At 38.7% G+C, this 27,154-nt stretch overlaps 2 protein-coding genes and 2 long non-coding RNA genes across 4 annotated transcripts in view; 2 read left to right on the top strand and 2 right to left on the bottom strand.

Moving 5' to 3' along the window:
* LOC144198953 (teashirt homolog 1-like) overlaps positions 1 to 2,587 on the bottom strand; it is a 38,591-nt gene extending 36,004 nt beyond the window's left edge. Inside the window, exon 1 of the mRNA XM_077720226.1 lies at positions 2,440 to 2,587. The gene's annotated coding sequence lies outside the window, so the exon portion shown is untranslated. The remainder of the gene's footprint in view (positions 1 to 2,439) is intronic.
* LOC144198955 (prostaglandin reductase 3-like) lies at positions 1,734 to 6,059 on the top strand. The gene is made up of 2 exons (XM_077720227.1): positions 1,734 to 2,310; positions 4,014 to 6,059. The coding sequence occupies exons 1-2, from the start codon at positions 2,021 to 2,023 to the stop codon at positions 4,942 to 4,944; spliced, it is 1,221 nt and encodes a 406-aa protein (XP_077576353.1). The 5' UTR covers positions 1,734 to 2,020; the 3' UTR covers positions 4,945 to 6,059.
* Positions 6,060 to 6,497: 438 nt separating this feature from the next.
* Positions 6,498 to 27,154, top strand: part of LOC144198957 (uncharacterized) — a 34,052-nt gene continuing 13,395 nt past the window's right edge. The window contains exons 1-3 of the long non-coding RNA XR_013326808.1: positions 6,498 to 6,679; positions 7,083 to 7,333; positions 16,869 to 16,955. This is a non-coding gene — a long non-coding RNA (uncharacterized LOC144198957). The remainder of the gene's footprint in view (positions 6,680 to 7,082; positions 7,334 to 16,868; positions 16,956 to 27,154) is intronic.
* LOC144198961 (uncharacterized) lies at positions 20,760 to 24,787 on the bottom strand. Its single transcript, XR_013326812.1, has 3 exons — positions 24,632 to 24,787; positions 20,978 to 21,027; positions 20,760 to 20,912 (listed from the first exon to the last, which is right to left on the bottom strand). It is a non-coding gene; the product is annotated as an uncharacterized LOC144198961 (long non-coding RNA).

Below are 27,154 nucleotides of genomic sequence, written 5' to 3'. Positions count from 1 at the left end.
AAATTGCTTATAGTTATGAGTGTGAGCATGAATGGTTGTTTGTCTCCTTGAGCCCTGTCATTAGCTGGCCATCAATTAAACTGTTTGGTGTCAGCTGGGATAGGCTACAGCACCCCCTGTGACCCTAGTGAGGATAAGGTGGTTCAGAAAATGAGATGTGGCTCATGTTACTCAAGTGTTTGTGTACAATGGGCACCGCATCACGATTATAATTTATTAGTTGCCACTAAACTTCTAACTTGGATGTCTAAAAGCATTATTGGCACAGGAACATGAGCATCCAAACCCAGTTCAACCAGTTTAAATGAATTGGATGTCTATTGTTGTCAGTGGCAACAAATGAGACAACTATAGGCAAAGGCAACATCCCAATGGAAAGAATGTTAATAAATAAACTGGAGGTTGGGGGCGGCATTTACATGATTTCTAATAGTGGAGGAAAAACATAAATCAAAGCTCTGTTTTCCAGAAAATTGCCCCTCTGGCATGTGAGCAGAGGTTTTACGAGTTATAGTTCTATTTTAGACATTTAAAGCCAAATTACACAGCCTTCCTTGTTAGGTCATTAATATCCTTTATCATATGTATCAGTACTTAAATCTATCTGTGTATATGTGTGGGTAAATGGGTAAAATACAATTTAAAAAAAAATATTGGTGAGCAAAATCAGAGGACATTTCTGATTTAATTAATATGTATTTCCAGATGATTGTATTAAATGTTTAACTTATATGAAATTTGAAAAAAAAATACAATATAATTCACTTATCTTTTATGCTGCTTATTATCACAAGGGTCTTGGAGGTGCTAGAGCCTATCACATCCAAATATGGGTAACACCCTCAATTCATCACCAACCAATCTCAGGGCACATGGAGACAAACAACCAATCAAACACACTATGGACAAAGTGAAGTGTTGAATCATACTATAAGACATGTTTTCGACAAGTGGGAGGAAATCTGAGTACCTAGACACAACCCGCACAGGGCGAATACGCAAACTTCACACAAGATGGCCAGTGCTCGGGGATTGAACTCTTAATTTTGGAACTGTGAGGCAAATGTGCCAACACTATGTGGTGAAGAATACTACAATGATTAATAATGTATATAATTATCATTGGCGGCCCAGTGTATGAGTGGTTAGCACGTCAGCCTAACAGTTCTGGGGTCCTGGATTCAAATCCTGGTCAGTCCACCTGTGTGGAGTTTGCATGTTCTCTAGGTTTTCTCCGGGTACTCCGGTTTTCCTCCCACTTTGCAGCGTGATTGGCTGTTTGTCTCCTCGTGCCCTGCGATTGGCTGGCCACCAATTCAGGGCGTCACCCCGCCTCTCGCACGATATCAGCTGGGACAGTGTCCAGCACCCCCACTGACCCTAGTGAGGATAAAGCAGTTCAGAAAATGAGATGAGATGAGATCACTGAAATCTAAAAAAAATAATCCACATATGGGGACATTTCCTTTGGAGACATGGCCTATGTTGTGGATGCCATGTTTTTCTGGGGTAAGTTCTATATAGTTTTTATTTGCTTGTTTTAAAATACCAAAGATAGAAACAGTCACCTGGCTGATATTTTTACCTAGTAATGTTAGGTTGAATCAGAAAACATGAGTCGCTTAGTGCGAAAACGGAGAAGTATATGTGCTGGGAACCGAGGATTGATTTGTTTCACCCTACTCGGAAGTGAGTGTCGTGTCCGGGGAGAAGAGGAAGGGGAAGGGGGAGGGACTCTAGCAGCGACGCCGACTAGCGTGCTTGAGACGCTTCTGCTCCGCGACGCTCGCCGCAACCAAACATTTTATGCGAAATACTCCACGTATGGACGGCCACGTTTAGCATACGCAAACGAGAACGTCGCCACGCGGTTCCGTCATGTTTGTGTTCGGATCGAAGCAGCGTAAACAGCTCGTTTGAATAGAGCGGGGCCTTCTTATGCTGTCTCCGCGAAGGACGAGCCTCGAATAGGCTAAGCGCCGTCTCGAGTTGCCGTGAACTTTATCACATTTCGAGGGCAATGTCCACTCCAATGTGGGCGAAAAGTACTCGGAGGGCGTTTTTGTTGTCATTCTCCCGCTTGAGACAGAGAGGCATCGACTCACTTTCTGGACTTCTTCCGGTTCCGAAGCGCCCCATCATCGACATGTCTTACTCTGCGCACTTCATTGATTTTAAAGGGTCCTCTATACCGAGCACTATGAAAAAGGTGGTCATAAACAAGCTGAGTCCTAATTTTCGAGAAGCCGCCTCGGTGCAAACTGTTCCGGTGCCGACGCCCGCGGACGCCGACTTACTGGTGAGAAATCGGTAAGTTGTCATTTCTGCACGTTTCAAATACAGACCACAATCGTGTTTGTCTGACTATGTGTGTATTATTATTATGATGATGATGTGTTCACAAGTTGGAAATGAAAGAAGGGGCTTAGTCTTACTTGCCTTGATTCAGCCATGTCCACCAGAAGCAGCAATCATCCACATCACAAGATGGCAAAATACGTGAGGAATAAGAGCTGTACTGTAATTCCAAGTTCCGCCCTCTCTGCATTTGTCTATCAATCCATCTCGGCATCTCTCTCTTTTTTTCTCTCTCTCTCTGTCTCTCTCTCCCCCTCTCCCCTTCTCATCACGTCTGTCGACGTCACCAACCTGCATACACAAAGTCATGGGGGGCCGACTGGTACCGGCAGATGAAATGATGGACGAGGTGGTCCACCTTCTTTTCCCATTTTTCAAAGGAGCAGAATACTGGGCACTCTGCCTCCCGGCAATTGTCACATGTTTCTGCAAAATTCACTTTTATAGAGGTTAGGGCAAAACATAATAGAGTTTGAATTTGTAAATCCTGCCGAAAGCAAAATTCCACCCCTAAAAAAAAAAACTAGATCTACATACTTGACCTGAGGTTTTATGTTAGATACGGCTTTCACAGTCTGCTTGGGTTTTATACTGAGGCATTTACAGCCCAATAAAATGTAGTTTTTCACCAGTCTGAGTGAAGATTACACTATAGCCTTCAGGATTGTGATTATATTCTTGTAAATGAACACCTTTGACCATCAAAGACTTAGTGGTAGTTGGACACGGTAATATCGCGCTTGTGTTTCTTAGCTGTGATGTTAGGAAAAGGAGGTCGGGTGAGCAGCTGACAATATTTATTCACATCTTTTCTCTTTAATATATGTGAATCTTATGATATATTTCATAAATGGTGGGGAGTCCATGCCTTGTCTGATAACCCTATATAAAGGATTAAACATTTTTTAAAAATGAATTCATGAATTCAATGTGAGAAAACAACGGAAGAGTATAATTTACGAGATTATTTTTCTCATTGTTGCTTTAGTCAGGAGGATCATCTGCAATTTCACATCAGAGCAGCACTTTGTAGTCAATTTTGTAGACAATTTTTGTTTTTATATCATCCAAAAGACTGTTTTTTAACCTTTATATATTGCATTTTCAATTTGTTTTAAGAACAAAATCTAACTTCCGAGCGCTAAGTGATAAAGCTGTATAATTAAGTCCGTTCTGCTAATTTAACCCCGTCTAACCTTTGTGTTCTCAGTTTTGCCTGGTACATTTTTTATACCTTTCCTAATCATTGTATTTAGTCACCTTGACCCATCTCTTGCCTGCAGACTGTTTATCTGCACATGCAACATGCACATTACTGAAAGACAAATATTGATCTGAAAGATTGTATTTGACTTTCCAAATCTCACATGTTGTTTGCCGTCATCTTGCTACAGATACAAAACAGTCGGCCTTGTGTTAAAGACTATGTATGTTTTAAGAGTTCTTCCTTTTCATATGTCTGAAGGCTATGAATCATCATACCATGGATCATGTTGTTTTGATAAAAGCATTCACCGTCAGTTGATTAGGAAGCTTTCTGCAGGAGAGAAAGCAAACAGATGATTTCCAGAAAAAAATACATCCCGAGACAGATCATTGTGTGAACTATTTGTCTCATCTTTCATCGTGAATGTGTTTTGTTCATTGTCTTTCAGTTTTGTGGGGATCAACGCCTCCGATATTAATTATTCAGCGGGCCGTTATGACCCGACGGCGCGACCTCCCTTCGACGCTGGATTCGAGGGTATCGGCGAGGTGGTGGGCCTCGGCCTGAGTGCCAGCTCGCGATACACTGTTGGGGACTCTGTGGCTTACTTCAGCAATGGTGCCTTTGCCGAGTACACCGTGGTTCCCGCTAAGGAAAGTGTGCCTGTCCCTTCGGTGAAGCCCGAATTCCTCACCCTCTTGGTCAGCGGAGCGACTGCGTACATTGCCTTGAAGCGTCTGGGCGACCTGGCTGAAGGCAAGACAGTTCTGGTCACAGCCGCCGCTGGAGGAACGGGACAGTTTGCAGTCCAGATTGCCCAACAAGCAGGTTGTCACGTAATCGGCACCTGCTCATCTGACGAGAAAGCAGGTTTCCTTAAGTCTATCGGGTGCCACAGGCCAATTAACTACAAAGTGGAGGATTTGGCCAAGACCCTGAAGACCGAGTACCCAAAAGGCATTGATGTGGTTTATGAATCAGTCGGGGGCAGCACCTTAGAACTGGCCATTAACTCTTTGGCTAATAAAGGTCAACTGATCATCATTGGCTTCATCTCCGGTTACCAGTCTGCGTCCGGAATCCCGCAGTTCAGAGGTGCAACGGTACCCGTAAAGCTGCTCCAAAAGTCAGCAAGCATTCGAGGTTTTTTCCTTCCTCACTTTATCAGTGACTACAGAGAGGCTCTGACGAGCATGATGCAGATGTTTGCCACTGGCAAACTGGTGTGCGAGGTGGATTATGGGGATTTGGCTCAAGAGGGGAAGTTTGTTGGCCTGGAGTCAGTCTTCCGAGCTGTGGACTACATGTATGCAGGAAAGAATTTGGGCAAGGTTGTCGTAGAAGTGACACCTCAGTCCAATTTTAATAGTAAACTGTAAATGATTTGCACCAAAGAATTATTACTATTATCACTTTACAATATCAACAATGGAAATATGACTGGCAATATGACTATTTTGTCAAATTAGCAGATCAAATTTGCAAGGGCTTTCAAGACGTGTAAGACACTTTTTTAGATAATTAAAGACCCTGTTTTTAAGTTTTGTCTGATCAGTGTGGGGATTTCACATCAGATTTTAATGTCAGAATCTTTTTTTTGCATGCATTCAAAAGTATAGCTTGAATTCATAAATCTAAAACCGTACAGTTTCTGCTGCAAAATGGTTGCTGTGTTTAATGTTCAATCCCACCCAGTTTCACACCAGATGCCCCACTCTGCTGGCTTTTAGCACTCTCCAGCACTTCATCTACCATAAATATTTTATAGACTTCATTGTTTGTCTTTTAGAGGCTTATGTGGATATGTCAAAAGTGAATACTGCTCCAGGTGTGCCTGATATTTTATTACCTGTGTGTAGCTGACAGAAACACAGTCCACACAATCAATCTTTGCCTTCACATGCCCCAAAGCTGCACCTAATAAAAATGTGTCCAGTTAAATAGCAGACAGACTTAAAATGCCTGTTTGTATTGCAAACAGAAAAATTTATTTTGTAATGAGTTGTTTTGCTCTACTTGCCCTTTGACATGTACTTTACTTGCAATGGTGTTTATTATAAAATACATTTTCTTGGGGCTTATAGTAAATTCAACATAAGGCCTTAAAACATTTTTAAGAAATAGTTTATCATAGCAATTATTAAATAAAAATGACAGGAATGGCCTTAGTCTTAACATACTGTGCACCTGTTATTTCCTTATCCAGGTGGGCGCTCACATTGCAAACCAATGATATGTACTTTACAGTTGTGAGCCACTGTGCACGCTGGCATACTTGAGCAGATGGGACAGCAAATCACAAACCCAGCCTGTTAAATTTGCTTCAAATATGTGGAACAACTCGGGAGAAGTGTGTAAATTCAAATTTGCTATTGAGATTACTGTTTATTTGATGTTTGAAATCATTTACATTATAATTAAAAAGTCAAAGTTGTCTTCCACCAACTGGATGGTGCAATGAAGGTGAAAATAAAAGGAGTGATCGAAACCACAACAGTGATCATTTAATTATCGCAATCACCTCTGACATGGTAACACCCCGGTTACTTGAGCATTATTAGATAGGAAAAAAACTGACAAAAGGTGAGCGAGGTGAGATGATGCACGTGGATGTTTAGATAAATTTAGCATGCTTGACTATTGTTTGCATCTATGTTGCATGGAAATGAGGAGGCCAGGTTTAGCATCTCTTCAATTAACAGGAGAAGTCTTGTCTCTGCGTCCTCCAGGGCCCACCTGTACCCCGGCTGATTAGTGAGCAGTCACAGCCCCAATTAGAGAACACAGGAATCTGGAGAGACAACACTCTTTATTTAATTGGATTGTGTTGCAGACAGAGACTCTTTACCTGCTACACAGGGAAGCAACCTGGAACTTTGGAGTAAACAAGACATTAAAGACAAAGAATGCCTTTTCAGGGGAGTGTCTCTAATACCGTAAATGTGTTTAAAAAAATCTAATATATATATTCTTAAACGCTTATTCTCAACAGGGTCACCGGGGTTGCGTTCAGCCTCACAGAAGTGTGGTCAAGTGTTTGATCCTCATTGTGTGGACTTGCGTGGGTTTTCTCTGGGTACTATGGTTTCCTCCTGCATCCCCTAACCATGCTGGGTAGGCTGGTTGAACACTCTAAATTGCCCTTACGTATGAATGTGAGCATGAACGGTTGTCCATTTCTTTGTGCCCTGCGATTGCCTGCCTACCGGTTCATCATACAGTAATACTACATGTTGTCTAATTTATGCGACATATTGAACTTAGAGTCAAAAAGTTAGAAAAAAAAAACACAACAGTTCAGCTGTATGCTATTATAATTCAAACCAAGAAAAAATTGAATGAACTTAATCATGAGGTCAAATAAAGACTATCTATGGTGGTGGTCTGCGCTGGTTCATAAAATAGAAAGTTGAATGAATTATTTTCCTCATTTGCAATTATGCTAGTAATAATGTTAAATCCAAAAAGGAAGAGCTTTCTCTCTTCATTACATGTATTTATTTATTTTTCTACTCAGGTCTCTGCATGCTGTAACATGTGGCATGAAACAAAGACATCATCGCTGTTGTGTGGACCGCCAGATACCTAAGGGACATTGGCTGACTGTTGGTGCTGCCAGACAGTCCAGTTTCTTTCCCTACAAGTCAGTCAGACACCCTCAACTCCCCAACTCCCACAGCCCCCGTCACTCTTGCCTCTGTCTAATTACCAAACCTAAAACCCCACTCAACTAATTAGCCACAGCAGACCCAGGAACTGTGAGTAAAGGTAAGGAGATGGCTTCATTCACAAGTGTGCCTGTGTGTGTGTGCTCATGTGACAGAGACAAGAAGATCTAAATGGAATATTTCAGACTTTTTAAAGAGAGCCCATCTCTCAGCCTATTAAGGTCATTTATTAAGCTCTGCAGAAGCTAGTGAGGTTTGGATGACAGAGTGATTGGGGATGTATTTATTGAGGCCAATGCTTGCACATCCAATGCTTTTTCCTTTTACTCCACGTACTTTCACATCAGCTGTTCAGCATAAGTGGAAAAATGCAGACAGTATGGAACAGTGCCATTTGTGTAAGTATTTACAAGAAGGCAAAATAACTGAATCACATTCCTCTGATTATATTTGCAAGAAAGTGTCATTTTTTAAAATCTCTATTCAGTGATTGGGGTGTTGGATAGAAGGGTTCGCAAGTCATTGGCTTTTTGTCAGGGTTGTGCTAGTTGCTGCCATGTAAAGTACCCACTAAAAAAGACCCAAATCGCTTCTGGGGAAATCGACAGCCTTCAAACACGTGACACTTTTGACATATACAATTATGACTGATATGCTTAAGAAATCATTGGTGGCGTTAGCAGGCACAGAAGAGGGAGTTGTGTGCATGGTCTGATATATAGTAGCGATGAACTGATTGTGTGAAGAATTCATCTGTTATAAAAGCCTGTTCTTGCAGAGCGTTCACTAAAGTTAATCAATAAACATTGATTTGGGGGGTTTCAAACACATTTTTTTATTGATGCTTGGAATAATTTAAATTCGAAGTAGGAACACCTATCAAAATCTATTGAGATTAAGTACACGAACTGTATCACGAAATAGACATTTCTATACAAATATATATGGATATAATGTGAAACGATGATTAATAGTTAGAAAGGTGTTAATTTATAAAATGTATTGCAGATGTAGTTCGCCACTGAATGTGGGAGGAAACCAGAGTACTTGGAAAAAACCCACACAGGCCTGGGGAGAACATGCAAACTCCACACAGGTGGACGTGACCTGGATTGGAAACCAGGACCCCAGAGGTGCGAGGCCAACGCGATAACCACTCGCGCTACCGGGCCTCCTGAATAGTTTTTTTTTAAACACTTAAATTGAAAATTAAAGAGGACAGTGACATTCGACAATTTCAAATAAGAATGAAAGGGGATCATACGCATTTATTGACTCCTCAACGACCACAAAACTAAAGTTTAATATAGCAAGGTGCATTGTGTGCAGGAAAAAAAAATTACAATTTTGAAGACTTTCTCAAAATGTAAAGGTAAAAACAGAAATAAACAGAAAAATCATCATATGATTAAAGGTGCAAGCAAGATTTGTCAAATGAGTGACACAAAAAAAAGTTATAGAGTGCTTAGAGAGTGATATGGATTTTGGAATAAAATGATATTGTAAGAAATCCTGCTTTGCTCTGCTTACCTAACTTTTCCCACTTGAGGGTACTGTAAAGTACTAAGTATGAGCTGGGAGTGGAAAGAGACAAAACAACAAATACTACTGCATAATCTTGTAGAGTGGTGGCCCAGTGGATCAGTCATCAGTCTTCCACCTCTTTGGTCTTGGGTTCAAGTCCTAGTGCTTGCAAAGATTTTCCCACTATTTTCAGGTGAATGAATGAGGTAAAACTGCAGATACTACCAGATGCTCTCAGAGGGTGGTGGTTCAGTGGTTAAGTCATTGGTCTTGCACCTCTGTGGTCCTGGGTTCAAGTCCTAGTGCTTGCAAAGATTTTCCCACTATTATTCAGGTAAATGAAAGAGGTAAAACTACAGATACTACCAAATTTTCTTAGAGGGTGGTGGCCCAGTGGATAAGTCATCAGTCTGCCACCTTTGTGGTCCTGGGTTCAAGTCCTCGTGCTTGCAAAGATTTTCCCACTATTGTTCAGGTAAATGAAAGAGGTAAAACTGCAGATACTACCAAATTTTCTCAGAGGGTGGTGGCCTAGTGGATACGTCATCAGTCTCCCACCCCTGTTGTCCTGGGTTCAAATCCCAGTGACTGCAAAGATTTTTCAAATATTATTCAGTTAAAAGAATACGTTCTAAGGGCTAAGTTTCTAACTGAATAAGTATTCAGTGGTGGATGAATCATTTAGTCAAAAAAAATGACTAAGTGTTTCACCCCATTTCCTTGGATAAAACGTTTCAACACCCATGTATAAGTGGGGCACGAGTTGGTGTAGTGGGTTGCTCACTCGCCTTCGGTCGGAGCGACCCTAGTTCGCTTCCCGGTCGAGGACTGACCAGCGGTCGAGAGTCGGCCGAAGGCCGACTCGAGAACGCGACATAAAGTGGCCCCTCCAACTGTCTTCCGAACTGCCGAAGGCAGTTCGGAATAATACCTTTTACTGAAAAATATGACTAAGTGTTTAATATAAATTAAAAAGGTTATTCTTTTTTTTTCTTATTCCATTTACTGACCTACATGGTGTAGTGATCAGCCAAACGAAGGCAGCGGGAATCGAACCCAGGTCTCCCAGACGGGAGTCCTGTGATCTAACCTCTGCGCCAACCAAGTGACTACACTTTTCTCTGTAATCATTTGAGTGTCTTTACAAGAAATCCACAGAAACAACTAAGTGAAAAAGTGTCCCAACCGGGATTCGAACCCAGGTCTCCCACACGGAAAGCCGGTGCACTAACCTCTGCGCTATCAAGTGGTTACACTTCTCTTTGTAATCATTTGAGTCTCTTGATTGTAAGAACACAAAAACAACTAAGTGAAAATGTGTCCCAAGCGGGATTTGAACCCAGGTCTCCCAGACAGGAGTCCAATGAGTTAACCACTACACCACCAAGTACCTACAATTTCCTTCATAATCATTTGAGTGTCTTGATTGCAAGAACACAAAAACAACTAAGTGAAAATGTGTCCCAAGTGGGATTTGAACCCAGGCCTCCCAGACAGGAGTCCAATGAGTTAACCACTACCTCACCAAGTACCTACACTTTCCTTCATAATCATTTGAGTGTCTTGATTGCAAGAACACAGAAACAACTAAGTGAAAATGTGTCCCAACCGGGATTTGAATCCAGGTCTCCTACATGGTAGTCAAGTGACTTAACCTCTATGCCACAATTTGGCCACACTTTCTTTTGTCATTAATGGAAGAACTTGACTACAACTATATAGAAACAACGAAGGGAAAATGTTTCCCATCTGGGAATCGAACCCCAGCCACTCACATGGGAATCACGCGAGTTAACCTCTACACCACAAATCAGTCACACTTTACTCTGTTCATTATAGGAAGGTCTTGACTACAAATGTATAGAAAGGTCTTTAAAAAAGAGCCTTATTATACATGGTCATTTTAAAAACAAAGCCATATTATACATGGTGATATTTTTTTTTTAAAAACCTTACTTTATATAGTCATTTTTTAAGAAAAAATCCTTTACTATACTTGGTCATTTTAAAGAAAAAAAGCCTTACTATACATGGTCATTTTTCAATAAAATTCCATTATATTACTTGGTCATTTTTAAGATAGAAAAGCCTTACTATACAATGTATAGTAAGGCTTTTTTTCTTAGAAATGACCAAGTATAGTAAGGGATTTTTTTTATTTAAATAACCATGTATAGTAAGGCTTTTAAAATGTGTTGTAACAAAAAACCTGTAAAATATGTTGTTTCAATGTAATATTTGTATTTTTTTTCCCAAAAAAATCCGCGAAGCTCTGAGTCCGCGATAGCTGAACCGCGAAGTAGCGAGGGAACACTGTACATTCTATATATTTTTCCACAACTATAAAATGACCAATACATTTTACTTACAAATTAAACATCTGTGTATAATAAGTTGATTTTGAATTTACAATATTATCAAGTGTGTTGACATAAATCATGCAGATCATCCCAAAAATTAATGATAAAATAAAAACAAAACAGAGGCCTGCTAAAATCTGAATATGAGAAGGCCCCTGCTCTAAGATACACAAAAACTTATACACTTACTTTAGCTCCTATTTTTACATTTGCCCTTCATTTCGTAAACCAAGTCTAGTGGAATAGGTTTGAGCTGACCAAAACCTTAACAAAAAGAAAACAGGTATAGAAAATGTAATGCAGTTATCACTGGATTGTCTAAAACTCAAAAGCACAAAACAACAATCGCCCCAAGACATACTAAAGTTGTAACATGGTAGGCGTTGTCGTGATCCCATAATATAGTTACTATAATATTATTGCATTTACAGGGTTTTTTAAAATATGTAAATGACGGTGTAAAAATAGAAATCTTGTTTTGCCATCCTTAACAACACATGTTGATAATGTACCCTAACTGAATCATTTTAAATGAATTCAAATGAAGTTCATTGTCATTCAGTATATCTGCAAATCTCTTCTTTCTAGCTCTCTGATGAAAAGTATTTATATAATGTAGCAATGATTTATATACTATAATATAGTATATTATATATAGTATATGTAGTATTTCTACATTGTAGTAATGATTTATATAATATGTTATAGTATATACATCATTACTACAATATATAAATACGTCATTCAGAAAGGTAGATAGAAAAGATTTACAGATATACTGAATGTCAACCTAATTTGAAGTAATTTAAAATGATTCAATTAGGGTACATTATTGAAGTGTGTTCTTGTTAATGAAGGAAAAACAAGATTTCTATTTGTACACCATTTACATATTTCTAAATAACCATGTAAAGGCGATAGGAATCATGTCAACATTAAGTATAAAGAATATAAATATAGTAAATGAAGCCTGTAACAAGATTTCAAACTCTAAAATACTATACACCTTTATCTCTGGAAACAATACATAGAATGCTAGTATGGTCACGGCCAGGGGCAAAAGCTTCGACACAACACAGCTGGAAAAATATCATACAATTTCATGTGAAATGCATACGCTATGATTAAAAAAATAATAATTCTATTAGCCGTCTGCATAACCTGATAAAAGATGCAAACAAACAGTCGCACACCACATTTATCATTTTCACACCTATATTAACCCTTTGTCAACTCTTGATGCAGCCTCGGCTGGGGGTTAGCGTCCATCGACTGCATCTGCAGTGATGTAGATATGCATTAAGGTTAGAGGTAAGGACACCATTCAACACTTTTGCTATTAATGACTGTATCCTCGTTGTTGCCTTGCTGACCGGCACCTCAAGTTCTATTGGCCGCATAAAGAGGAAATGAGAGGCAGTGCTGTGAGGAAGAGAGAAATATGAGCATCCTGTCCACAGGATAATGGACAGGTCCTCAGTCCCGTTCCCCCAGGTCCGCCTGTCCTCATTCTTTACAGGCCGAGAAGGCTAGCCAGACAGCGTTCTCTGTGGCCAAGGACACAAGGGTGTCAGCTACGTCTGGCTAACATCGTTCATCAGGTCGCATCGGTAATGGGTAGCTCACTGTGACAGTGGTCATCAAGACACAAAAGCAAAAGGGCTCATAAACATTACATGACAGATGGCTGGGTGGACAGCTTTGGACACGGTAGGGGGAGGAGGGAGGGAGAGTGAGATATAAAATGGGGTTTGTGAAAGAGAGGCAGGAGGACGGAGATGGAAGAGAGATCTCAGTCTTGTGAAAAGTCTCAAGTGCAGAATGCTTTATGTATGCTCGTGTCCAGTGTCACTGTGAAAGGATGAACTGGAAATCACAAAGCAAATGCTTTGTGGCTGCTGCCCAGCAAAAGAGCTGAGTGCAGTTTAAAGCCATAAATCCGAGTATAATGTGGCAAGAAATCCCAAATCTCTTCTACTGTTAAACATGCACTGATCGGCTTTGATGCTAGACCACAGGCAAATATCCAACTGTAAAAACAAAGTTGTGTCAAAATAATTTATGATTGTCACAGTGTTATTAATTTAACGCTACTTATTCTTGTGGGTGTTTGATTCTAACAGAGCATCACAAGGCCGTGAAACCGATATAATATTTTATAATTATACATGGTTATTTTGCTGTGGCTTGTCAATGCAATAAAAAGCATTGCAAATGTTTTTATTTACAATCCATTCGGCCATTTTTTTGCGATAGAAATATGTACAATATATACCCAAATGGTGTATTATTGCAGTGGTGGCCAGAGTTAAGCCCACCAATGTGAAACTGCTTTTAAGCAGAGAAAGTTCAAGCTTTTGGTGAGTGGAACAAGCCCCCAGCGCTGATTTGTCAGTGGATTTCATCAAACACATCACTGACACAACTCTGCCTTTGAAGAGTTTGATGGAAAAGCATTGGAGGAGGAGTTGGCCTCAGGAGCTTGCTGTTGTAAATAAATTGTAGTTCTGCAGTTTGAAGTGGAGTGAAAGTAAAGAAATAATTATGGAGGTGGTGACAATGACAAAATGTGAGAAACAGGTTGTGTGAAAATGAGGTGAGGTTGTCAACGACCATCATCGAAGTGACTGTACAACCTGTCACAGGTCCCATCGGAACGAAGCCAATTGTTGTGTTAGCAACACCTTTTGTCATCTGCTGATGTTTACTCCGCACTTGCTCATTTGTCTTGAATCGGGTCCCACATGCAGACAATCGTGGTCAAAGCTGACTAAAACGACTCTTGTCACTGTACAATGAAGCCGGAGGCCTCTTGTCTTTGTTTAGTTCAAATCACCTTGCCAACCAGTAATACTCATCCATCCTTTCTACCTGTATAGAAAATGGAAATTAGAATATCCATCACTCGTGCCAAATGTCAGCATGACTGATGGTTTAGTCACAAGATCCCCCTTGCCTCGTACCCTTGTAACTATTTCGGAGTGAGATGTGAACATTATCTAGTGCCATGATCTGATTTAGTCTGCACATATCCATCGAGGAGAGCATTTGGAGTGGATGATGCACAATGTCTGCAAGGAGGCAGCCAGCAGAAGGTTTATGGAAATTTAATACCGTTAGCTTTTTTGCGTAGTTGGACTTGTTATTCAAGAGTGGGAAGGCGGCATGTTTGATATAAGACAATAAGGCACAATCACATATTTTTGAAGTGTTTCTGTCAAATTGCTCTGAACGATGATGAGAGAATCTGTGCAAACAGGTTTTGAGTGGGGTGTGCTAAAACTAAAATACCAACTGTTCTCAGCGAAAATCCTTTGGTAAATAACGGGAAACGACCCTTGAGAAGTCGAAACGAACGCCAGCGAACACAGACAGACTGTCTATTAAGACAAGTATTTAAACACATCAATAAATTAAAAGATTCAGTGTAAACAGATGAACTGAATAAAATGGAAGCATCAAGCCAATGTCGCGCTTTTGTCAAAAACACTGCCTGGAAGGATATGGCTGTGCAGCTGTGCACTCAAGATGTTCTTTTAAGTGGGAAATATTCATTGTGGATAATGTTAAGAATGTCAATCCAAACACAACAACAACAACAACAAAAACCAAAAATCCATGGTGGTTTCGAATAGACTCCCTCCCTTCCATTTTGTGTACTTAAGTGTGTGCGCGTACTTTGACGAGATAAAGACAGGAGCCCTAACGCTGCAGGATGGAAAAAGGTGAACAGGAAACAGAAGGTGCCCATGGAGGAGGTAGATGACATCTGTCAGGGTGGGTGGGGGACTGCGCACAACCCCCAGACATCCCCTCCATCGGCCGTGGGTCACCCATCGTCTCTGCAGTCGCTGAAGTTGTCACAATACTGTGACACTTCCTTGGCAGTGGTGCGAAAGAACCATCAGGACACGCACGTATTTTGGAATAAATGTATCTTAGGGGAGGGGGGACATTTTGTATGTGGCATTTTTTTCTTCTTCTCAGTGATGAAATGCCATTGTCCCCCAACCCTCCTCCTTTCATGGCCCCGGATGAAGGAAGGTCAGGTGACACAGCAAGGTCAACAAACAAACAAACAGAAGGAATTAAAACAGAGAAAAGGAGAGCAGAGGAAACATGGCAATGTGTTGTTATCCATGTGACTTTGATGACATGTAGAAGCCATTACTCTCAGTTATGTCCTCTGCCCCCCATTGGCTGCGACAACACCGCCTGGTGAGCTTGCCAATGTCACGTCAACTTGTGCGACTGCATGGAAGATTTCACCACCATGATTAACTTATTTACTCAATTTATTTACTTCAATTTGTTGTCTTTGCTCAAGGTGGCTTAACCTTAAACCTAAATCTTTAATAAAGTTATTGAATTGCCCCAATGTCAGTTCTATTTTTATTAATAAGTTAATAAGTATTATTAAGTCCAACAACAAACAGTTTATACTTATTTATTCACTGTATATTTAAGTATTGCTGCACATCATTTTATGTTGAATATTTTTAAGGGCATCAGAAGGAATCAAAACATTTCAATCAGCCGGAATCATAGAATTGATGATTTCTGAATTTAGTTTCAGGTTTTCCCTAAAGAAAAAATAAATAAATAAATAAATGGAAATACATTTGCTGTTAAGGGAAGTGAGCATGTGATTTTCAGTTCCATTGTTACTAAAAAATGAAACAAATGAGACATTCAGGGAGTCTTTTCTTGGCATTCTCATTGGTTTAAACATCATAAATGGCCACACATTTTATAGGAGGAATGGGTTAATAGTAAAGCTAATATTCAAATTATTTTGCGTTTCTGACAGACATCATCCCCGCCCCCAACTAAAGCATCACACATTTTGATTTGCTATTTGTCAGAAAGAAAGAAAATATATATTAATTCATTCATTTTCTGAACCGGCTATCTTCACAAGGGTCGTTGGGAAAGTATACATTCATAACATATTTTTGTATGTTGAGGTGTTTTCTTATTGTGTTAATTTTCATCAATTTCCTATTGTATATATATATATATATATATATATATATATATATATATATATATATATATATATATATATATATATATATATATATATATATATATATATATATATATATATATATATATATATATATATATATATATATATATATATACAATAGGAAATTGATGAAAATTATCACAATAAGAAAACACCTCAACATACAAAAATATGTATATGTATAAAAATATGTGTATATATAATATTTTGAACTGATGCTAATTCTTTCATTAAATGTGTACATGTGAACTGATAATTCTCAGATTATTTTGGCCGGTAAATTTTTAATGTGAATTTTCATTATTTCATTTTCTTTCATTATGAAGGTGCTTCAAATATATGTATGCAGAGTTTGCCATTTAAAACAAACAAGCAAAGAAAAAGACACACACACACACACACACTCACATACCTCTTTTGTTTATTCTTTGCATTGTCTTCGTTTCCAAGTGGAAGTTTGACATTGGAGATGACAGGTGTCGGAGGGGTGGTGGTGGAGGAGAGGATGGTAAGAAAACAATCTTTGACTGCCTGTGGGTGAAAGCAGACTCCTCCAGGCAAGGCGGCCTTCAGCGTTTAGCTGGGGGCGCAGTATCAAAATCACAGCCACTGCTGTACCCCTAAGGCAGTAATCTCAACCAGTTATCGTCAAGTGCTGCTGCTTCTTCGTATAATCCTTCATTTCCCTTCTTTCCCTCTGCTCTTTCCATCTCCACCAGCCTTCCACGGTTCCAGACGCAATCCACAGAGGTGAGAGGATAAATGACAGCTTGAGCAGGCACAGAGGAAGGCAGACATCTTGAATGGTGAGCATTCTTTCTTTACTTTGTCCAGTGTACAGGGCAGCTACTGGGGGGGAAAATAGACTAAAGTAGATCTTGGCAGATGTTGTAGCCTGTGGCGATCTTTTATTTGCCAAGGTTGTTTGTTTTAGGTTCATTATATGATTACTCTTTGAGTCACGTGCATTTTGAAAAGCACATGTCGTTTTTTTCAAAAGTGGCATTTTGGGTGGCTGGTTAACAAATCTGCAATGATTTGTTATTGTGTTCTACTATAACGGGGTCGGGAACCTTTTTGACGAAGAGAGGCACAAACAATTCATATTTTCTAATGTTATTCTGTGGGAGCAATACTCCAAATTTAAAAGTCATAATACATGTAAATAGGTGCATTTTTTTGTAATTTCACAACTTTTAAAGTGGAAAAACTCTTCTTATGCAGTTGCTAATCAATGAGTATGCATTCCGAAGTTTAATGCAAGAAAAGATTAAAGCAGCTCTAGACGTAGTATCTCAGCCCTGTCACCAGCGGTTTCCGTATTTTAGCTCACAGGTTAGCGGAGAGCCAGATGCTACCATAAAAAAACCCACATGTGGCTCCTGAGCCATAGGTTCCCTACCTTTGTACTATAAGATGGCAACAAGTAGTACTAGGTGTATCAATAGAACACTGGCATTCGCTCTACTTTCCCTGTTACCCTAACAAAGTTGAGAAAAGAGATTAATTGATTTTTATATCACAAATTTTACGCTGCTATCGACTGCATTACAGTGTATTTATTGGAAAAAATGCGGTTTTAAAATGCCTGGAATTTGAGACACTCACAAAGGTATCAAACACATTGGCCGTACATCCATCCATTTTCATCGTCACTTATCCTTGCCAGGGTGGCAGGGTGCCGGAGCTTATCTCAGCTGACTCAGGGCAAAAGGCGGAACACAACGTTAACTTGGTCCACAGCCAGTCGTTGGACCACCTTGGACATGGAATATTTATCACTTAGTTGTCATAACGAGAGTCCTATCAGAATAAAATATGTGTATGAAAAATTACATCCAAAATTCTATTAATCTGAACACTTTGATTATAGTGAGCGAGAATAGAATAGCGTCAAAAGTGTTGGACAGCGTTGTTATAAAACTGGCTCAACACACAGACAAATACGCAGTGTCTTGAAAACGTTTCTGATTCGGTCCCACGAGTGGGATGGCCTGCCTTGACACTATTTATACAAACACCCACAACGAGTCTTGACGGAGACGGTAGGTGAAGGCTGGTATATGTCTGTCTTTTGAGCTTGTGAGTGAGTGGGCTGAAAAGCGTGGGGGTGGGGGTCCGGGGTGGAGGGATCCGGGGGAAAGAGAGGAAATGGAGGGATTAGATCAAACCTTTCATTGCGTGTCATCATCCCTGACATTCTGTAGGGCTTGACCTTAACAGAGCAGCATCATGTCAGAGACAGGGGCTCATCACCGACCGGGAACACACACACACACACACACCCAGAGAGGAAGAAGGAGAAATAGAGAAGTCTTCCAAGACCCCCAACATGCACGCAAACACACGTACACAAACTATAGTTGCTGGCACTTGTTTGCCATTCAATTGATACTCATTTTGGAAGGATTAAGTCAATTGGAATTACAATCTGTAAAAACACTCAATATTAAGGATTTAATAGATGATTATCTAGAATTTTTCATTGAAATATTTGACAGGTGTCGCAGTAGCACTTATATAAAATGTACTATAGATGTTATTTCTTGAGTATAAAATACGTTAATCACAATACTTTTTCATTTCATCCTTTGTGTTTTAAGAATGTAAAGTACTGATTTGGAAAATGAGCATTTTAGTTTTTTTTCAATTGCCGTATTTAAGGTGCTTAATGACCTAGAACTTAATTTGTTGGGGCATAATTATACTGCTTCAGTCAAGTGCACAAGACACATTCATGAATAAAAACATAAAAAAAGATAATTATTGCAACAATAATTACAATTATTATACAAAATCAGCACATCTATGCACTAATGAGACAGGTGCGCCTTATGTTTGAAAATAAACTCATGTATTGATGGTTTACTTTACAGTCAGCACATACCTTACGGCACTTCAGTTCTTAATTCTTGACGGTGAATTGGTAAAAAGGAGGATTAATCTAAGGATAACAATATAACGCACAATACTAGCAACTACACACATTTTAATTTAACATTATAATTTAGAAAGGATATAGACAAAGGTATAGATCAGGGGTCGGGAACCTTTTTGACGAAACGAGCCATAAACAATTCCTATTTTCAAACTGTATTCCTTGAAAGTCACACTAAGAATTTAAAAGTAAAAATACATGAAAATGTGTGCATTTATTCATCATTTCAACACTTTGAAAATAATTTTAAAAAGTGTCTGAATTATTTTGAGAACATTTTGAGCTGTTGCTAATCAATGAGTATCAATGAGAGTATGCATGCAGAAGTCTAATGAAGAAATTTTATTTTAAGGCGCTAGGATCATGTCAGCGCCACAGTTCCAGCATGATGCTCCCATTGGTGCGTTCGGGACTTAGGTCTCTCACCAGCGATACCCATATTTTACCACGCAGGTTAGCGGAGAGCCATATACACCTATCAAAAGAGCCACATATGGGTACCGAGCCATAGGTTCCCTTCCCCTGGTATAGACACTGGAGTTCATTCTCACCATTCATTAGCCATACTAATCAATCATTTTAAATTTTGATTAACTAGGAAGTAAAATAAGCAATAGTAACAAAAAAACTACTAAATTGTGGCATTCTGTCAATACCTGGCATTTTGTGCAAACTGAATTTTAGGAATAAAAACATGCTCTCATCCTAACCCCATATGTCAGCCTTATTTGTGGATTGCGGCTGTGACAGGCCTCACCATTGTTTTGGAGTGTAAGACGTAGAATTCAGGCAAGTAAGGTACTGTGTAAGAGTCTTCATCATCCAAAATCATTATATCAAATTCCTGCATGGTTCATTGTGAAGACTTAGTAATTATGTGACTAATGCTTTTTAGAATAATTAGTTGGTGATATTGTTAAATTAATTTCCATTTAGAGGTACTGAAACTTTGAGCTATGATTGGTTGAGTCCTTTCTTCTAATGACAAACTTATAAAATGTGAAATACTGACCTCACAAATGTTCTTCCGGTGGCATATTCTAACTTGACAGCAACTTGCATAAAGCCACACGATGAAATATTAAAATCCTTCTACATCCTCCCACTTATATATAGTGTTGTAATTAGGCAGCCACCAAATTTTATTGGCCACTCTTTCTCTTTGGTACCCTCCCTATTCTTTGGACAGATTTAGTGTCGGTCCACTGCTATGATATTCCAAAAATATGGTTGACCTTTGACGGCTAGAGATGGTTTAGAGCACAATTGTTCCTTCTCCTTGCTGTGAGAATAGTTTGCTCCTATTGGTCTTATTAGCATATGCCAGTGTCCTTAAAAGCTCCAGTCCCTTTATTAAATATTTTAAACGCAACTCCAATTTTTTTTATTGTGCCAAAAACAGAGGACCTTGCAGTTCTTTTTAATTCATCAAGGATTGAACTTTTGTAAAAACGATAAATGGCTCACATTATCAGTTAGCCCTCTTTTTTAACTGGATTGAGATATTCTACAGTGCAACACTTTCTTGTTCTCAATCCATTTTTCTTCTTTGCCGATTACACGGACATTATGTTGATAGTTCAGGTTATGTAGTTTCACTGGCAAGTTAAACATGTTTTCATATAAATAGAAGTCACAGTAGAAACTGTGTGAAACTTTAGTTGTTTAGCAGTTTGAGCTTTGCTTGGGGTTTACATATTTTTGACCCCATCATGTTATCTGTTCTAATGATGCTCACTCAGGCTTCCATCAAAGTAGGGACCCCTGTGGTTCCTGGGGCCCCTGGGCTCAGACACTGTTGCTCCGCTTCACTCCTCTGTGTGGTCTAGCACAGTAATGAGAAACTCAATTTCAAGAAAAAAACCATAATCAAACAGCACAACTACTCACTCAGATTGACATCCAGTCTGTGCTCTGTCAGCCTTGTTCTTTTTCGCCTTCTGTGTAACATAAACAAAGGTTGTTTTAATAGACCAGTTCAATCACTGTGGCTAGCTTTTGCTCAATACAACATCTTTCTCTACCTCCCCAGACATTTCATAAAGGTACAGTATATGTCTCCTTACACGCATGCAGCAATTTACTTCAAAGGATGTCTACGTGCACATATGGACTGATAAATTACAACTTACTGGACCCATGCAAGACAAACGTGAAAAATAGAGATCTATAGCCGAAACTCCTGTAAATTCTGGGGGACACAAAACTTTTGACAAATATCGAGTAAATTCAAGAACACTTTTTACCCTTTTTGTCAGTCTCTAAGGAAACAAATACCATCCACTTTATGTAAAAGACAACTATGCAGGTTAACTTAAATAATTTCCATATTAAGACCCCCGTGGGAACCAAAACAGTATATGATATATTCATTCATTTTCATACCACTTATCCTCACAAGGGTTGCGGGAAGTGCTAGAGCCTATCCCAGCTATCTACGGGCACCGGATCGGAAGACACCCTGAATCGGTGGCCAGTCAATCGTTCTGCGTGTTTTTAGGAAGAAACTGGTGTACCCGGAGAAAAAATGCCCAAACCCAAGGAGAAAATGCAAACTCCACACATTAAGGACCGACCTGGGATAGAACCCTCAACACCAGAACTGTGAATGTAAATATAGTTTTCATTTCAACTTTTTATTCTGTCATTTTGCAAATCTGAAAACCTCGATCTCAGAATTGTGAAACAGACTTGCAAAACAATTGCCTACCAGCCCAACATATTTGTAGCGATAAAGAAAAGCTGAGGTACTTTTGCAGTGTTTTTTTCACTTGACTTTAGTGTGGTTCGTGTAGAATTGATTCCCTCTGCATGGCTGTGTGATTGTGAGTGGGAATAGTTGTCGGTTTTTGAGTGTCTGTGACTGACTGGCGACCGGTCTAAGGTGTCTTTCAGGGGTGGCAATCAAGTTAGACACAAAGAGCAAACATTTTAAACTGTGAGAGTCAATAAGCCACACCACGCAGTGACCTGCTAACCATATTAAAACCATATTATTCACCATAACACTTTTTCCCCTTATTATGTTTTTAATTGGCTTTGATTAATTTTTGTTTGTTTTAAGAGAGAATAAAAATAAGAGAAACTTGAAATGAGGCAAAGAGCCACAATATATACCAAATATTATGAGAAGCAGAGAGCCGCATTCATTTTGGTCGGAAGCCACATGTGGCTAGAGAGCCCCTGGTGTCACGGATCTCTCACCCAAAGTCAGTTGGAATACGTTCCATTACCCTGCAACCCGGGCAAGGACAAATGGCATTGAACATGATTGAATGAATATTTAAATAAAACATTTTATTCTGTTTTTGCTCCCAGTGGGCCTGGTAGCTCCATGCATAGCAGACACCCCATTGATTATAAGAATGTCCGAGTGAATGTGATACATGAAAAGCTCTGTGTGAGTGCTCTTTGTGAAAAGTGCTACATAAAGTTTGCTTGCTGGCTTGCTTTCTAAAATTCTTACAAGCAATTGTCCTTTGAAAAAAAATCCTAAAAATAAAATCATGTTGCCACAGTCAAATGTGATAGAACATGCCTTTCCTTGCCAAGTGAGCCATTGGGTGTTGGTGACAGAAATGAGTTCCAATTTATTCACATTAGAATGCAAGTTGTTTGAGAACTCCACCAGGAGTCGGTTAGAAATGATAAAGTTTGAAATTGTAAAAACTTATATCATGTGATAATGCAACAAGTGTCTGCTCATGTAAGTGAATTATACAATAAGTTCTCTTTGGATCCTGCAATGCTTTTGACCACACAAAAGGAGTTTTTTAGTCCACGGTTGCTGGAATGTTCCCAACCTCAAGTTATTTTAGGAACAAATGCACGTTAAATTTCTAATAAGAAAAATTCTGACCATTTCAGTTGAAATATTCAATAATTTGCCAAACTGCTTATACTCACAAAGATCGTGCGGGAGCCTATCCCAGCTAACTACGGGCACCAGGCAGAGGACACCTTGAATCGGTGGCCAGCCAAATGCACAATACCTGGAGAAAACCCCTGCAAGCCTGGGAAGAAAATGCAAACTCCACACAATGATGCTTACATTAAATGATTCACTGCAAATGTTCGGTTTGTAGGCTTTGGATTGAAACTATATGCTTGAAAAATAGGTGCCTCCCAAATATAAAAAATATATATATATATATAAAATGGATTTTGACGAATCATACTTGATTTTTTATTGAGAGTTGAACCAAATAGTTGACTGGATAAATGACCTTTAATCCTCTAGATTGATATTTAATGCTTCGCATTGGCTGACCACTAAACACTTGATCTTGACTTCCAATTGTCCAATTCACACTGTACTAAAACTGGCCCATCTGCTTCTTTCCCATGACCATGTCGCTCTGTGGAGCAATATTGTATCCGGCCAACAAGGTGTCAATCGTAATTATAGGTTTTCGCTGTTCCGAGAATACAAAAAAAAAAGCATATTATGCATGAGAAAAGAGCGTAGCCCCACTCACTTGGACAATTTTGATCGTCGTTAGAATCAAAATAGTCATCCCAGCAGGACAATAGCAATGGTGGTGAGGAACGAGGGATCCACACACAGCAAAACTCCATCTTTGTTGCCAAAATGTCCAATAACCCACAGGCGAGCAGTGTGATAATCTGAATTGTAGTCAGACCACAGCACGCACCAACCAACATCACAACACTTGTGTTGCCTGACAACATTATATTATGACGCTTGTCGCAGCATGAAATAAGGCTACATTCTGCCACAAGCAACTGAAAATATCAACCAGCAATAAAACTGGAATTGCTTGAAAAAAATCCTGTTCTCAAACACAATAAAAGCGCAAGTCCAATAGAAACAATGAATGAGAAACAACCCTTTTAAGCACTACACTACTTTCTAATGATATATATGTGTATATATATATATATATATATATATATATATATATATATATATATATATATATATATATATATATATATATATATATATATATATATATATATATATATATATATATATATATATATATATATATATATATATATATATATATATATATATATATATATATATATATATATATATATATATATATATATATATATATATATATATATATATATATATATATATATATATATATATATATATATATATATATATATATATATATATATATATATATTCATCAAATCAAAGCATCCAGGTTTGAAACAATGACTTTCCTAGTATAATATAAATATCAACATATATAAACATCCATATATATGTATATATTACATTAATATTTGTATTATACTAGGAAAACTAATTGTTTCAAACCTGGCTGCTTTGATTTAAAATTAATTGTGGAGTTATAAATTACAGAAATGATATCCCAAGCAACGATTGACTTTCTAGCTTTATAATTTAACAGAAATAAATAAAAACAATGCTATTTCTATCAAACAGATGTAATTTCCTGTACAGCAAGTAGATCTTTCAAAGAAACCTTCCAATGGCCTGTGCAAATGTCTTTATTTTTGTTCAGTCATTGTAATGGCAGGAATCAGTAAGAAGCAAACCTTTCCTGAGCTTTGTTCTCTGTTGACTCCCAGTGTGAGTCCTGTGTTAATTGGGTAAATGACGGTGTGTGTACAGACGCTACCACCCCACACTAATGGCGACACCAGCAATCAAAACAAAAGGGCCGTACCGGCTAAGGCTAAGTTTGTGATTAAAGCAAAGCCGCCATGGTGAGGTGTAACAAAATGGCATACGGCGAGCTTTGAAGCTTATTTATGGCGCTTTATCTAATCCCTACCACCCGTGGCTATGAATGAGATATGGATGTATTATTCATTATAATGTATGGCTCTACCTCATATGCAGATTTACAACAAAGAATATCTTTCCTTGTACCTCAAAATGACCAATTATTTTTTCTTTATTCTCCCCCACCTTAGGATGGAACCAATAAGGAAATAAAAAGTTAGTGTTTGACGTCAAATTGAACATTTCAGTTACGTTTTGTTCTTAGCAGGCTCACTCTCATCAAACTGTGGGATTTCTTACTGGAAATTTTTACTTGGATAATATTTTTTTCCCTCAAAGAAGGCCACAGCCTAAGAGATCGTTTAACTCATTTAAAATCAACAAACTGATCACAGCATTTCAAACAATTCAAAGTAATCGAAAGTGAAGTCACTTATTGTTTGGAAGTAAGAATGTTCCATATATTTTCTTATTTTAGACATGGAAAAAGAACATACACAAGTGTTCCCTTTTAAACAGGAGATTTTATGATATATATAATTGTAATATTAATCAGTCTGCCAACCACAGACGGTGCCATTTTTTTTAAATTGCTATCCAAATTGTCACCTGTTCAACATCTACGATCGGCATTTGGGAGTCCATAAACAGTATTTGAATCCACTGAATGAAGTATGTCTTAGAATATTCAGATATTTGGAACTGTTCTCTTGGCTTAGACTAAACCAATAACCTTCTGGAGCTGCTGTATTACATATTTGAATTTAAAAAAATCATGTAGGATTTTTTTTCATTTTTACTTATGTGACATCAAAGTGCAATATGTACCGTACATCATTAATTGAAGGATGGAAATTCATATTTATATTACCACAATTCTTTAGACAGAAAGATTCCTTATATAAGCATGTTTTTTTCAATGTTTGAACAAAAAAGTCGAACAAAAATACTAGAAATTTCTCCTACTAGTCAAGGTCAACAGAATCAGTATGAATCAGTACAAAGGATGGATTAGGAATTTAAAGAAGCACTGCCCACAATAGAAGGCATCCTGGCATACTGAAATTATCATGTATCGTTAGCATTCAGTCCTTGAATAGTCAGTGTTAGTCAACCCCACTGTTCTTTAGACATTTTGTTTCGACAGTGCTTTCTATGGGCGGCCCTGTGTAACGTGGTCAGCGCAGACATGGGCAAGCTACGTCCCGCGGGCCACATTTGGCCCGCCAGGATTTTTAATTTGGCCCTTCGACGTTGTCCAAATAATGTTTTTTTCCCCAAGATGGCGCCGTCACGCGGAAGCCAGTGGCAGTAGCTCTGTCCACTCTTATTTGTTTTTCGTGTTTTACAGCCCCTCTATCTTTTTTAAATTACATTTTAATATTTTTGAATACATTCCTTTTTACTTTACTTTGTATTTTATACTTTTTAATTTAATTTTTCTGCTTGTTTCATATGTACTGTTAACTGATGCAGTTTTTTATATGCATCGTATCTTGTGCTGAACCATCTGTCACATTTTTAAAGTCAATGTGGCCCCCAGGCCGAAAAGTTTGCTCACCTCTGGGTTAGCGTGTCAGCCTCACGGATCTGGGGTCCTGGGTTCAAATCCAAGTCACGTCCACCTGTGTGGAGTTTGCATGCGTTTACTCCTGGTAGTCCGGTTTCCTCCTACATTCCAAAAACATGCATGGTAGGCTGATTGGACACTCTAAATTGCCCCTCGGTATGGGTGTGAGTGTGGAAGATTGTCCACCAATTCAGGGTGTCCACGGCCTCTGGCCCGGAGTTAGCTGGGTTAGGCTCCAGCACTCCCCAGTGACCCTAATGAGGATAAAGCGGTTCAGAAAATGACATGAGATGAGTGCTTTCTATTCGACTGTAGATGCTAAGTTGAAAAATGAAGCACAGCTAAATTGCAGGAATTCGTGTACCAAAGTTAAAATTCATCAGTCTAACAAAAATGGCTCCGAAAGAGCTACTGTAAATGGATTAAAACGGATGACATACTGTAAATGGATAAAAATGGATGCTATGTTAATTTTATGTTAAGATAGTCAAGGGTACTTGAAGAAACGCTGCACAAAACAGCTCGCATAAAGCATAGGAATACTATATTTTAAAACAGTTTGAACTCATGTCAAAATAAGGACAGTCATACTACATTAAGTCGATTGCCATTCTCTATATATTTGTTTTTCCTTTTTCTTACCTTCTTTCTTTTCCTCTCTCTCTCTCTTTCATTCTCTCTTTGGATGGATCCTGTACTCTCAGACTGCAGGCAACAACAGCAGTGCCATCTGCTATAAAGGAATACCACAAATAGTTTTTCT

The sequence above is a fragment of the Stigmatopora nigra genome, chromosome 7, assembly GCF_051989575.1.
Source record: "Stigmatopora nigra isolate UIUO_SnigA chromosome 7, RoL_Snig_1.1, whole genome shotgun sequence".
NCBI classification, from domain to species: Eukaryota; Metazoa; Chordata; class Actinopteri; order Syngnathiformes; family Syngnathidae; genus Stigmatopora; species Stigmatopora nigra.
The sequence above is the reverse complement of the archived record's forward strand: the minus strand, read 5'-3'. Positions and strand labels throughout refer to the sequence as shown.

Excerpts from the sequence above, each read along its gene's own strand:
- LOC144198955 (XM_077720227.1), top strand. The coding sequence starts at position 2,021 with ATGTCCACTCCAATGTGGGCGAAAAGTACTCGGAGGGCGTTTTTGTTG. Across the intron at positions 2,311-4,013 it reads GACTTACTGGTGAGAAATCG|TTTTGTGGGGATCAACGCCT; the intron begins GTAAGTTGTCAT and ends ATTGTCTTTCAG.